General features: G+C 35.6%; 1 protein-coding gene across 3 annotated transcripts in view; it reads left to right on the forward strand.

Annotated features, from left to right (window-relative positions):
• The window catches only part of LOC113062452 (FH1/FH2 domain-containing protein 3-like), a 47,545-nt gene that overhangs the window by 27,575 nt on the left and 6,340 nt on the right, over positions 1–13,630 (forward strand). For 2 of the 3 annotated variants that reach the window (XM_026232306.1, XM_026232304.1), the window contains exons 11-23: positions 942–1,214; positions 1,444–1,497; positions 2,610–2,744; positions 2,850–2,900; positions 3,498–3,688; positions 4,070–4,365; positions 5,911–5,917; positions 6,876–7,735; positions 7,893–8,051; positions 9,104–9,286; positions 11,242–11,361; positions 11,440–11,601; positions 13,402–13,592. In XM_026232306.1, the coding sequence (XP_026088091.1) occupies positions 942–1,214; positions 1,444–1,497; positions 2,610–2,744; positions 2,850–2,900; positions 3,498–3,688; positions 4,070–4,365; positions 5,911–5,917; positions 6,876–7,735; positions 7,893–8,051; positions 9,104–9,286; positions 11,242–11,361; positions 11,440–11,601; positions 13,402–13,592 (2,682 nt within the window). The remainder of the gene's footprint in view (positions 1–941; positions 1,215–1,443; positions 1,498–2,609; positions 2,745–2,849; positions 2,901–3,497; positions 3,689–4,069; positions 4,366–5,910; positions 5,918–6,875; positions 7,736–7,892; positions 8,052–9,103; positions 9,287–11,241; positions 11,362–11,439; positions 11,602–13,401; positions 13,593–13,630) is intronic. The other variant, XM_026232307.1, reaches the window with a different exon arrangement.

Here is a 13,630-nt window from a genome sequence, read left to right on the forward strand (position 1 = left end):
TCTCTCACACACACACACACACACACACACACACACACACACACACACACACACACACACACACACACAAACTCAGATCAGTTTGTATTTTCATGTTTTGTTTTCATTTTAAAGAATCTTTGTTTCTGTCTTTCTCAGTTTTGTTTTACGCCAATTTAGTTTTTAATACTTTTTTATTTCAGTTTTAGTTTTATATTTTCTGTTTTCATTTTAAATTTACTTAATTTGATTGTGTTCGTATTACTATTTATTATTTACATATTATTATAATTGTTGTATATATTGTCAACATAAATATATCATCCATATTATGTATTAAATCATATATTATTATTTATTAAATTATCAGTATTATATTTTTAATATGTGTTATTTATATAGACTTATTTACATATAAAATCAAATTTTAATTATATATCTTTTTTACATATTATGAAAAATATACATTTATTTATATATATTATGTGTTAAATTGTTAAATTCGTATTTTATGTATTTACATTAGTATTGCTAAAAGATAGAAAATGTACAGTAAATTTTTTTAAACTTTCCAGGATTTTTTGGAATATTCCAAGGATTTTTGGAAAGTTTCTGGAAATTTTCAAAACCCTTTCCAAGCCTAATTTACATATAAATAATTGGTATTTACTATATTATTTTATATATCATTAGTGTTATGTTTTTCTTTTACACATATATTGATAAATTATTATAATTTAATAAATTATTCACATATACATTATTATGTATATTATTTTCTATATCATCAGTTTTAAGTATTATTTATTGTATCGTTATATTATACATTATCAATATTATTTACCTGAGTAGTTAACAGGACAACTCAAAAGTGATCAGACTCAAGCGTGTTTGTGTCTCTAGGAGTGTACACTAAGCAAACACAAGTCCCTTTGTATTTTACCCATGATGCTGTTCTTCAGCACATCAGATCACCGCAGCAAACACACACCTGAGGAGGGGGAGGAGCAGAGGAAGGCCACAGAGGCCCCGCCCCCTCCTGACTCCGCCCAGCCATCGCTCCTAGCCAATCTGCTGGCACACCACCGCTCATCCGTCAGCGTGCCACCGTCCAATGAGATCAGCCCTCCGCTGCGAGGCTCCGCCCACCTGCCGTACCTGCCACACTCTCCCTTCTTCCTGTTCTCCTACGATCTGGAGAAGCAGGAGGAGAGCGCGGCTCAGAAGAGCAGCAGGTAGACGCTTCATCCGAGCGTATCCCATGATGCACCTGCTCACGCGTGTCTCTGACCCCACCGAAGCCACTCTGATGATTCACTCCTCACTGATTCACTTGGCTCCTGATATAGTGTGAATGCGTCACGTTACGGTTGTGCTTTAGGTGAACAGCGTCTGACATCACAGCGGTTTCAGGGATCATGTGACCTCATTAACCCCGCCCTGTCTGTGTGTCGTCTCTCGCAGGGCATTTTCTGCTGTAAGTTCTTCATCCACACCAAACAAACAACACAGTGACAGGTGAGCTCAGCGCTTTATACAATACAGACCCTTTCTGAGCTAAACATGTTAATGCTGTCAAATTCATCAAATATGAAAATCATTCAAAAGCAGCTCTACAGAAAACAATAGTGACATTATTCAGATCAATATTGATTCAGTTTAGTTCAATAACTGTTTTGAAAATATATTATAGTATCAATATCTTTTATTATTTAGATTAAATTATGTGTTATATTACAGTATTATATTATGATGCAATATTATGTTTATTTGATATATTATCATTGTTTATATATTATACATCATTATATCATTTATATCATTATTATGTATTATTTACTTAAATATGATCATTTATTATATTATATTATTTAATATATTATCAGTATTTTATATATATATATACATTTATATACATCATACATTTATTAACCCACACACACCTATATATATATATATATATATATATATATATATATATATATATATATATATATATATATATATATATATATATATATATATAATTACAATGTGATTTAATGTATTATTTACATATTGGTGTTATTATTTAACATATTTTGTTTTATATATTATCATTTTATATTAAAAAAATTTACACATTACTATTTAATTATTTTGTATATTCTAATTATTATATATTATTTACATATATTTATTTGCATATATAATTTTTTTGATAACATTTATATAGTAATATATTATATCTCACAATATTGAAAATAAATATTTATACAAAAATAATATAAAAATATTTTATAATTTATATTATTATGTAAATATATTAAATAATATTTTAATGAATAATATGCATATTATTGTAATATTATAGTTATTACATTTTGTTACGCATTTTGATCTTGCATCATTTAGTTCAATAACTGTCAGTTTTGCAGAGATTGTGAGGGACTTCAGGACATTCATGAGAAAAAAATAATATACAAAAATAAAAATAAAATACATTTAGATAATTTTGAAATGCAAATAAAACAAAACACTTCCTAAAATAGTATTCAATAGTGTTTGTTGAATGTCAGGACAGTAAGAACATTCGATCTCCATATGTTATGAGATGTTAAGTGCTCAGTAATAAAGGCTGTGGTTTGTAGGCCTGCTCTGGGCGGCCTGCTGTCGTCCTCGTACCGTCAGCATCAGGAGTCTCTGGCGGCAGAGAGAGAGAGACGACGTGTGGAGCGAGAGGAGCGACTGCAGCGCATCGAGAGAGAGGAGCGCAATCGACACAGGTCCAGACCTACACTACACTCACACACACACACACACATGATGAGTTATCACTGTACAGATCACCTGACCTCTCCCTGTGTGTGTGTGTGTGTGTGTGTGTGCAGTCGGGACTATGTGTCCAACATGGAGGAGGCCAGACACGCTCGAGAGGAGAGGTGAGTTTATTCACTGACTAGTTGACCAGTCATATCTAGACATTCATTTCAGGAGAATTGAGGGTCAAACCCTTGAAACTTCTTAAAACACCACAGCAATCACCTATATAATAGAGTGTGTGTGTAGATATAGATGTGTGTGTGTGTGTGTGTGTGTGTGTGTGTCCGTTTTTAATGCATTACATAAATACATACACACACACACACACACACACACACACACACACATGAGAGTGTGAGTTTGTTTGAGTGTGTGTGTGAGAGAGAGTGACGGAGTGTGTGTGTGTGTGTGTGTGAGAGAGAGAGAGAGAGAGAGAGAGAGAGAGAGACTGTGTGTGTGTGTGTGTGTGTGTGTGTGTGTGTGTGTGTGAGAGAGAGAGAGAAAGAGAGAGACAGAGAGAAAGAATGTGTGTGTGTGATTTCCCTCCTCAACCTTTTTTAACCCACTTTTCCTCAAATCCAAACACATTTTTCCTCCTCCTCTCTCCTCCAAACATTCTGAAAACACGCAGTCTTCAGAGCGAAAGAGAGGCTCAGCTGAGGAAAGAGGAGGACGAGACCAGACCTGACTCAGTGTTTGATGAATGTGTGTGTCAGGTTTCGGACGGCCGAGCGACTGGCGGTGGAGGAGTTCGAGCGAGAGCGAATGCATTCAGCGGCTCGAGGTCTCAGCCTCACTCTGAGCCCGACAGACACCTGTCAATCATCCTGCAGTGCCACGCCCTCCTCTGTGACATCACCGGACGAGCAGGACACGCCCATCACATCGTACCCGCCCTCTGAACCAGGTAAATCTGACAGATGCGATCGTCTAATATTATTTCAGAGAGAAAAATGTGCAGTAATGCTGTAAAGACACAAATAGTTACTGGTGACCCGTCTAGCTTTAATCACTAACTAAAGTTTTAACTTAACAAAAATTACTCTATTAAAACTAAATATTAATATATATAAAATAATATGCCATTAAATATGCACTTATTATTAAATATTAGAAATATAAATAGTACGAATTCGTCTTACACTCGCGTGAGGAAAAGCAAAGCAAAAACAACTGTTCTGAGGTCAGTGTGTCTTTGTTTGACTGGTTAAAAGGACTCAGTCATGAGCCTTGATACAGCGACCTCTCGATCACCTCACACACACACACACACACACCTTTTCCACAGACACTACTGATCTAGAACCAGACGTGGAGGCCAATCTAGAACCCGAGGAGACGGACGCAGAAGCCAGAGAGGAACAGGAAGAGGAAGTTGAGGAGATACGTGCTGAACAGGAAGTGGGCGGAGCCGAGGAGCGGGCGGAGGAGGAAGAGGAGGGGTCTGAACAGGAAACGGTGGATGGAGAAGCAGAGGACAGTGGGATCTTGAGTGATAAAGAACGACAGAACGAAGAGGTGAACGAGAAGGACAACTGCTCCGCCTCCAGTATATCGTCAGCGAGCAGCACACTGGAGAGAGAGGTTTTAATCACTAACTAAAGTTTTAACTTAACAAAAATTACTCTATTAAAACTAAATATTAATATATATAAAATAATATGCCATTAAATATGCACTTATTATTAAATATTAGAAATATAAATATGAAACATCAAAAATATGAATCTAAAAATACACATGAAAAACATGTATATACATGCATATATAAAAAAATATTAAATAGTATTATATTTAAAATAATATGGCATTAAATATGTGTTTATTATTAAATATAAATATTATATAAATGTGAAAAATCAATATGAATATAAAAAATGTAATTGCTGAACTGTGTGTATACATGTGTGAGTGTAATATAAATTACATTAAATATGAAAAATCCAAAATATGAAAATAAAAATAAACTGTGTATATATGCATATTTTAAGTTAAATAAACATACAATATATTTTTTTTCTAACTGCAGTACTTGATATTAAAATATAAATGATTAACATTATAAAATATATTATAAAATGATATAATATTGCAGATATATAGCTGATATTCGTAGTACGAATTCGTCTTACACTCGCGTGAGGAAAAGCAAAGCAAAAACAACTGTTCTGAGGTCAGTGTGTCTTTGTTTGACTGGTTAAAAGGACTCAGTCATGAGCCTTGATACAGCGACCTCTCGATCACCTCACACACACACACACACACACACACACACACACACACACACACACACACACACACACACACACACACTCGCTCTGAAACAGGCTGTGTGTTATTTCTTATAGAGGAGGTGTGTGTGTGTGTGTGTGTGTGTGTGTTTGGTGGAGTGCTGACACAAACAGGTGTGTTTCCTGTTCATATCCGTGAGGGGCCTTCAGACGGGGCCACAGAGGCCCTTACAGAGCCCCTCATCTGAGGGACATTATTAGAGAAGGGCGATGCTGAAACTGATTACAAGCACACTTCACACACTCTACACTGCTCTCTTCAGCTCAGCAGTTTCTGATTTCTGAAGATCATGTGACACTGAAGACTGGAGGAATGATGCTGAAAATACAGCGGAGCATCACAGAAATAAATTACACTTTAACACAGATTCACACAGAACACAGATGTTTTACATTAGAATAATATTTCACAATTTTTACTGTATTTTTTTTATCAAATATACGTAGCCTTGTATAATCAAAAATGATTCAGAAACATAATAAAAAGCCTTAATTATTCCTAACTTTAAGCCAAGTTTAAGTCTCTGCCACCTTTCCCACAGACACTACTGATCTAGAACCAGACGTGGAGGCCAATCTAGAACCCGAGGAGACGGACGCAGAAGCCAGAGAGGAACAGGAAGAGGAAGTGGAGGAGATACGTGCTGAACAGGAAGTGGGCGGAGCCGAGGAGCGGGCGGAGGAGGAAGAGGAGGGGTCTGAACAGGAAACGGTGGATGGAGAAGCAGAGGACAGTGGGATCTTGAGTGATAAAGAACGACAGAACGAAGAGGTGAACGAGAAGGACAACTGCTCCGCCTCCAGTATATCGTCAGCGAGCAGCACACTGGAGAGAGAGGAGACGGGTGAGAGGAACGAGTACCACACCAAACTAGAGCGAGAATTACTCAGAGACGCAAAATATTGCATCTTTAGAATGTTATGGAAATGTGTCGTTGAATAAAACCGAACTATAACATAAAAAAAAATAGCTTCTGCTATAAATAAACCAAATTTTAAAGTTAATAAAAAAAAATTATATTATACTCTCTAGCAAAATATTTAATAATCATTTTTGTGTGTATGCAATATATATATATATATATATATATATATATATATATAATATAAATATATGTGTGCAATATATAAAATGAAAATAAAAACTATGAAATTTTATATAATACATAATATACTGTACGTACATATATACAAACATATATATAATTCTATATACTCATTTGTTATATTATATTATATTTATATATATATTAGATTCAATTAATTATTATAAATTATATAACTGATGTCAAATTAAATGTGAAAAATCTGTAATATTAAAATAAAAACACATTTGAAAAATACTAAACTATAAATATTGTTACATCTAAATCTGAACTGAAATGTAAAGTTCATTAAAATAAAAAGGAATAAGGAGTATTATTAAATATAATGCGATATATAATAAATGTATTAATATAAATATATATAACCAATGTAAATGAGTTGTTATATAATCATATGTTATAATATTACTAATCATATCGATATGTTAAATAAAACACAATTTAATATGATTTTTAAAAAATAAATTTTGAAATGCTTAGACTATAATAATTTGTAGACCCAAATATAGATTTTACCATTTCCTAAACTAGTTTTAAGAAAAATATAGCTAACAGTAAAATGTAAGCACTGCGCTCTCGTTGGTAGCTAAAACGTGACCAAATTAAAATAAATATTTAACAAATTAGGGACACAGATGAGGCTAACCGTCGGTTAACTAGTGCATCTGAGGTCCTTCTGTCTGTGTGTTTGCTGCAGGTCAGTGGTCAGCTCCGAGCGTCACAGACGTCAACGTGAGTGAACAACGAAACAAGATCCTCAACAGCAAACTCTTCATGCTGGACATGCTCTACTCTCAGAGCAAGAGACCCTCGGAGGAAGACGAGGATGAAGACGAGCTGGCCGAGGACAAGGAGCGAGACGCGAAAGAAAAGGCTGAGGATTCGTCGCAGGACGTGACGGCACAGGAAGAGATCTCCACTAAGAGTGAAGGAGACGAGAAAGTGGAGAACCAGAGCAATGTGCGGGCGTTCGCCGAGCGCTTCGGTGACGTAGTGAAGGGTCTCACCTCTCCACCAATAGAAACGCATGAACCTCCTCCTCCACCGCCGCCTCCGAAGAAAGAGTCGGACTGCATCTGGGACCAGCTGATGGCGAGTCCACGGGAACTGCGCATCGGCGACATCGACTTCACCGATCTGGGAGACGAGGATGACGAGGATGCACTGGACTCTGGGAGTTTATATAACTCTGGCAATCTGCTGGCTCCGCCCCCTCCACCACCGCCCTGCCCCTTTAACCTCCCAGCCCCGCCCCCTATGTTCGGCTGCCCTCCGCCCCCTCCCATGTTCAGCATCCGCGTGCCTCCGCCCCCTCCCTGCTTCTCCATCCAGGCTCCGCCCCCTCCACAGCAGGAGGCGGAGCAACCTCCACTCTTCCAGAAGAGGAAGAAGACCATCCGCTTGTTTTGGAGTGAAGTCCGGCCCGCCGACTGGATTTACCGCAATCACAAACGCAGCCAAGAGTCGCTCTGGTCCAGACTTGAACCTGTCAAAGTTGACACAGCTAAACTCGAACACCTGTTTGAAAGCAAATCCAAAGAGATGCCCGTAACTAAGGTGAGCAGTATAATCCAAAAAACATTTTTACTTCTCTTTGAAATTTGTTATTCATTGGTTTGAACCAATGACTCTTATATGCAGTGCATTAATGAATTGCTCAGAAAAATGCGTTGCACTTATGTTGCACTGATGATTGTGTTCATGTGTGGAACAGAAAGTGGCAGCGGATGGGAAGCGGCAGGAGATCATCATTCTGGACTCCAAACGCAGCAACTCCATCAACATCGGTCTGACGGTCCTTCCACCGCCGCGCACCATCAAAACCGCCATACTGAGCTTTGACGAGTACGCGCTCAACAAAGAGGGCATCGAGGTGCAGATTCTGTTTGTGCTTTTCAACATTTCAGAATGTTATAGTTTGCCATTTTAGAGAGTTACATTTTGAATTAGAATTGTACATGTTGCCACTTTAGAATGTTATATTTTGCCTTTGAATGCTAGGTTTTCACATAAAATGCTACATTTAGCATCAGAATGTTACATTTTCCCATTTTAGAATGTAACATGTTGCCTTAGAATGTTACATTTTGTCTTAGAATACTAGATTTTGCCATAGAATTTTATGTTTTGCCTTAGACAGTTACATTTTAGCAATTATTGAATGTTACACTTTGCATTAGAGTGTTAGATTTCCCAATTTAAAATGTAACATTTTGCCATGGAAGTTTACACTTTTGCATTTTTGAATGTTTCATTTTTCCATAGAATTTTATATTTAGCCTTATGCTGTGCTCACACCAAACGCGAATAGAGTGTCTGGCGCGAATGATTTCAATGTTAAGTCAATGCAAAGGCGCGTTTACGCATGTCTGGAATTCGCCTCATTCGCGCGTCTAGTTCGCGCGTTACGCGCGAATTGTACTTTTGTGCATTTATGTGTTTGACGTGAATTCGTGTCTGCCGCCCGAGTTGAACATTTTTAACTTTGGCGTCAATTCGTGCCGCGTTAACCAATCAAGAGCATTGCTCAGGAGACACTCATTCAACATGGAGGAACGACTGATGTTGTCAGTGAGCTGTCAACCAGAGCTTTATGACACAAGTATCAAACACAAGTTCATATTTCAGGAATAAAAAGGACCTCACTTGGAAGAGTGTGTTGTAAATACACATTTAACTTTTGAGTCATGTACACGTTTATCGACCCGCGGCAAACTAGACGCTGTAGACATGAATTTGACGTTCTATTCGCGTTTGGTGTGAACACATCATTAGGATGATACATTTTAGAATGTTTTTTTTTCAGAGAATGTTACATTTTGAATTAGAATTTTACATTTTGCCATTTTAGAATGTTACATTTCACATTAGAATGTTAGATTTCTGATCTTTTAGAATGTTACAATGTTGCTGTCTCTGCTGTAGAAAATCCTGACGATGATTCCCACAGAGGAAGAGACGCAGAAGATCCAGGAGGCTCAGCTGATGAATCCTGACATTCCTCTGGGCAGCGCGGAGCAGTTCCTGCTGACCCTGTCCTCCATCAGCGAGCTCTCAGCGCGCCTGCAGCTCTGGGCCTTCAAACTCGACTATGAAGCCAGCGAGAAGGTGAGCGAGCGCTTGAGTCTCTAACACTCACCAGAGCTGCATTCATTTGATCAAAAAAAAACTACATCTGTTAAACTGTAATGTATTTCTGTGATGCTCCGCTGTATTTTCAGCATCGTTCCTCCAGTCTTCAGTGTCACATGATCTTCGGAAATCATGAAAATATGATGATTTACTGCTCGAGAAACATTTCTGATGATTATCAATGTTGAAAACTGTACTTTTTGTGGATATTTTTGTGGAAACAGCATTTCATTTTATTTTTCAGGATTCAGCAGCATTTATTTGAAAAATAAATCTTTTGTAACATTATAAATGAGTTTACTGTCACTTTTAATCAATTTAGTGCATCATTAATGAATAATAAAAAGCCTTTTTAACAGCATTGTATCTGTCAGTACACACAACTGTGTTTTTCAATAAATGTAAAAATTTATAAATTCCTTCTAAAAACTACCAGAAGTGCTACTTTAATGCGACAAGTTAAATGCAGGGTTATTATAATTAACTTAAACTAAAACCTTAAACATTTATTTTATTACTATCTATTTTAACTTAGATAAAATATATATATATATAAAAAATGAAATTTGTAATTTTATTTTAGTTCGTTTGCAAGGAAACATTTCTCAATTAATTTGATTTGCTAAAAATAAAAATGTATAAAAATATATAGACATATATATTTTTTTTAAATACCATTGACTTAAACTAAAAATATGTTTTTAAAAAAAAATCTAAATATTAATAGAAACTATAGTAGTGTAATAAACTACACTGATTGAAATCTAAGGCGTATGAAGAGCACGGCATGATCACACACACACACACAAACACACACACACACACACACACACACACACACACACACAGATCAATGTTCTGAGTCCAGCGGTTACACTTACATCAGAACTAAGACTAGACTCTCTTTACCTGCAGACCGTCACAACATTCCTCTCTCTCTCTCTCTCTCTCTCTCTCTCTCTCTCTCTCTCTCTCAGAAGTTTCCAGCATTCCTCAGCTTGTCGTGTTTTATCGCTCCTCTGACGCAGGAGATGTTTTCAGTCGTCCTGAACACCGTGTGCTACAAACAAAAGACTCAATAACCAGAAGCACATTTATTTTCTGCTTCATCTAAGGTCATAAAGACACAGGGATTGTGGTTTTTCACAGATCTGTATCTGCTGAAGATGCTGCTTCATCTTTAATGCTCCGTCAAAAGAACAACAGGCATTTAATAGGTTAATTAATCATCAGGTTATTGTAGTTAACTAAAACTAAAATCATTAAAATATATATATATATATATATATATATATATATATATATATATATATATATATATATATAAAATAAAAGTTAACTGAAATGAAATATATAAAAAATGTAAATAAATACATAAAAATAATAACATTTTTATTTCAGTTTCCACCCAAAGCACTGTTTCTCATTTTAACCTGATGTGCTAAAATAACTAACACTAAAGCTTAAATATAAATTAATAAAAGCCGTATACTTAGTTGACAAGGAAACATTTCTTATTTGTGATCTACTACAAATAACTAAAACTAAAATAATGTTAATAAAAACTATATAGACAAAAAATAATAAAAATGAGAAAGAAAAACAAATCAAATATATCTTATTAACGTTCATTATTTGAAATAAACTTTATATAAAATGAAATAAAAAATTAAAAGCAACATTTCTCATTTCCATTTAGTTTAACTTGTTATACTATATAATTATAACTAAAAATAAAAAATAAAAACCATATAGACATATTACAAAAAAAGCTATCTAGTAAAAATGATAAAACACATCACAAAATTACCAAAACTTTAACTAACGGAAAATCAAAATATTAAAAGTTTGAATTCATTTTAATAACTTTAATAGAAGCTCTGTTCTTAGTAAATTATGGCGTTAATCGCGCAGTGTTTCCTGTTTGATAGGAAGTAGCAGAGCCTCTACAGGACCTGAAGGAGGGCATGGATCAGCTGGAGAAGAACAAGACGCTGCGCTTCATCTTATCGACTCTGCTGGCGATCGGAAACTTCCTGAACGGCTCCAACGTGAGATTTCAGCACCACACGCAGTGAAAGCTTTAAGTTACTCAGCCTGTCCTTTACAGACAGAGATTGTTTGTTCAGGCCAAAGGCTTCGATCTGACGTATCTGGAGAAGGTTCCTGAGGTGAAGGACACGGTTCATAAGCAGTCTCTCCTGCATCACGTCTGCAGTATCGTGGTGGAGAACTTCCCCGACAGCACAGACCTGTACTCGGAGATCGGCGCCATCACACGCTCCGCGAAGGTAACACACGCAACGCACACGCAACACACACGCAACACACACGCAACGCACACGCAACGCACACGCAACGCACACGCAACGCACACGCAACACAAACGCAACACACACGCAACGCACACGCAACGCACACGCAACGCACACGCAACACAAACGCAACACACACGCAACGCACACGCAACGCACACGCAACGCACACGCAACACAAACGCAACACACACGCAACGCACACGCAACACACACGCAACGCACACGCAACGCACACGCAACACAAACGCAACACACACGCAACGCACACGCAACGCACACGCAACACACACGCAACACACACGCAACGCACACACAACGAAAAATTTTCAATTAATTATTTAAAAAAGTATTAAACTCACAAACAAGGAATAATAATTAAATGGGGTGTTGAAAAAACTTATTGTTGAGGAAAAAACATGCAAATGTGGAATAAAAAATATTCAATTAAATACAGATAAATAAAAAAAGTTAATAATAAAACTGTATAAACATTACGAATCGAACACAAAGGAGAAGAACTTGCAAAAAAGGAATGAAAAATTATTAATTAAATAAATAAATGACAAAACTATATAGACTTAAAAAATAATAATAAAAAATTTAGAAACTCATAAACGAGGAATGAAAATGAAACACTTATAAAATACTAAATATAAATAAAATACTAATAAGGAAAATACTTGCAAACGTGGAATAAAAATATACAAAATTAAATACAAATTAATCACATAAAAATACAAATTTATAATAAAACTGTGTAAACATTAAAAATACAACACAAATGAGAGGACTTGCAAAAAAGGAAAATTATTTTCTAAAAATTACTAATAACTATATAGACTTAATATAAACTGAAATAAACTATTAAAATAAACAAAAAAAGATTAAAAAACAAATATAAATGAGGAAGAAAATTAGCAAATGTGGAAGACAAATATATTCAATTAAAAACAAATTAATAAAATGAAAAGATAAAGTAGTAATAAAAATTTATAAACATACAAATTAGAAGAACTTGCAAAAATGGAATGGAAAATTATTAAATAAAATAAAAATGATTTAAAACTATATAGACATTAAAAAACAAATAAAATTTGTGAATTTACAAAGAAGGAATAAAAATTAAATAGACTATTCAAATAAACAATAAAAAAAAAGATTAAAAACGAATACAAATAAGGAAAAAACGTGAGGAAAAAATATTAAATTAAATAAAGGTAAATAAAATTCACATAAAAATGAATGATAAAATAAAACTGTATAAACATTAAAAATCTAACACAAATTAGAAGAACTCGCAAAAAAGGAATGAAAAATATTAAATAAAATAAATAATTACTAAAAAAACTGTACAGAAATTTTAAAAAAATACAAATTAAGAAAATAATTTATTCTATAAAATAATAAAATAATCACTTTATTAAAGTTTAACACTTAAAATTGATTAAAAATGTAAATTAACATGTGTGCGTGCATGCGTCAAGTGAGTGAGTGTGTGTGTGTGTGTGTGTGTGTGTGTGTGTGTGTGTGTGATTTAGTGAGTGAGTGTGTGTGTGTGTGTGTGTGTGTGTGTGTGATTTAGTGAGTGAGTGTGTGTGTGTGTGTGTGTGTGTGTGATTTAGTGAGTGAGTGTGTGTGTGTGTGAGTGTGTTTGTGTGTGCAAGTGAGTGAGTGTGTGTGTGTGTGTATCAAAAGCTCAATGCAAACATGAATACCTGTAATAATAAACTAAGACAGCGTGCTGCTGCAGTAATGCTGGTCTTCGGTCGACAGGTGGACTTCGATCAGCTGCAGGAGACTCTGACTCAGATGGAGTGGCGCTGCAAAGCATCATGGGATCACCTGAAAGTCATCGCGAAGCACGAGATGAAGCCGGCGCTGAAGCAGAAGATGTCAGACTTCCTGAAGGACTGCGCCGAGAGAATCATCATCCTCAAAACTGTCCACCGCAGGATCATGAACAGGTGAAGAGTCAGAGCTCCTGAACAGATCAAAGCACTGT

The sequence above is a fragment of the Carassius auratus genome, chromosome 44 (assembly GCF_003368295.1).
Source record: "Carassius auratus strain Wakin chromosome 44, ASM336829v1, whole genome shotgun sequence".
NCBI classification, from domain to species: Eukaryota; Metazoa; Chordata; class Actinopteri; order Cypriniformes; family Cyprinidae; genus Carassius; species Carassius auratus.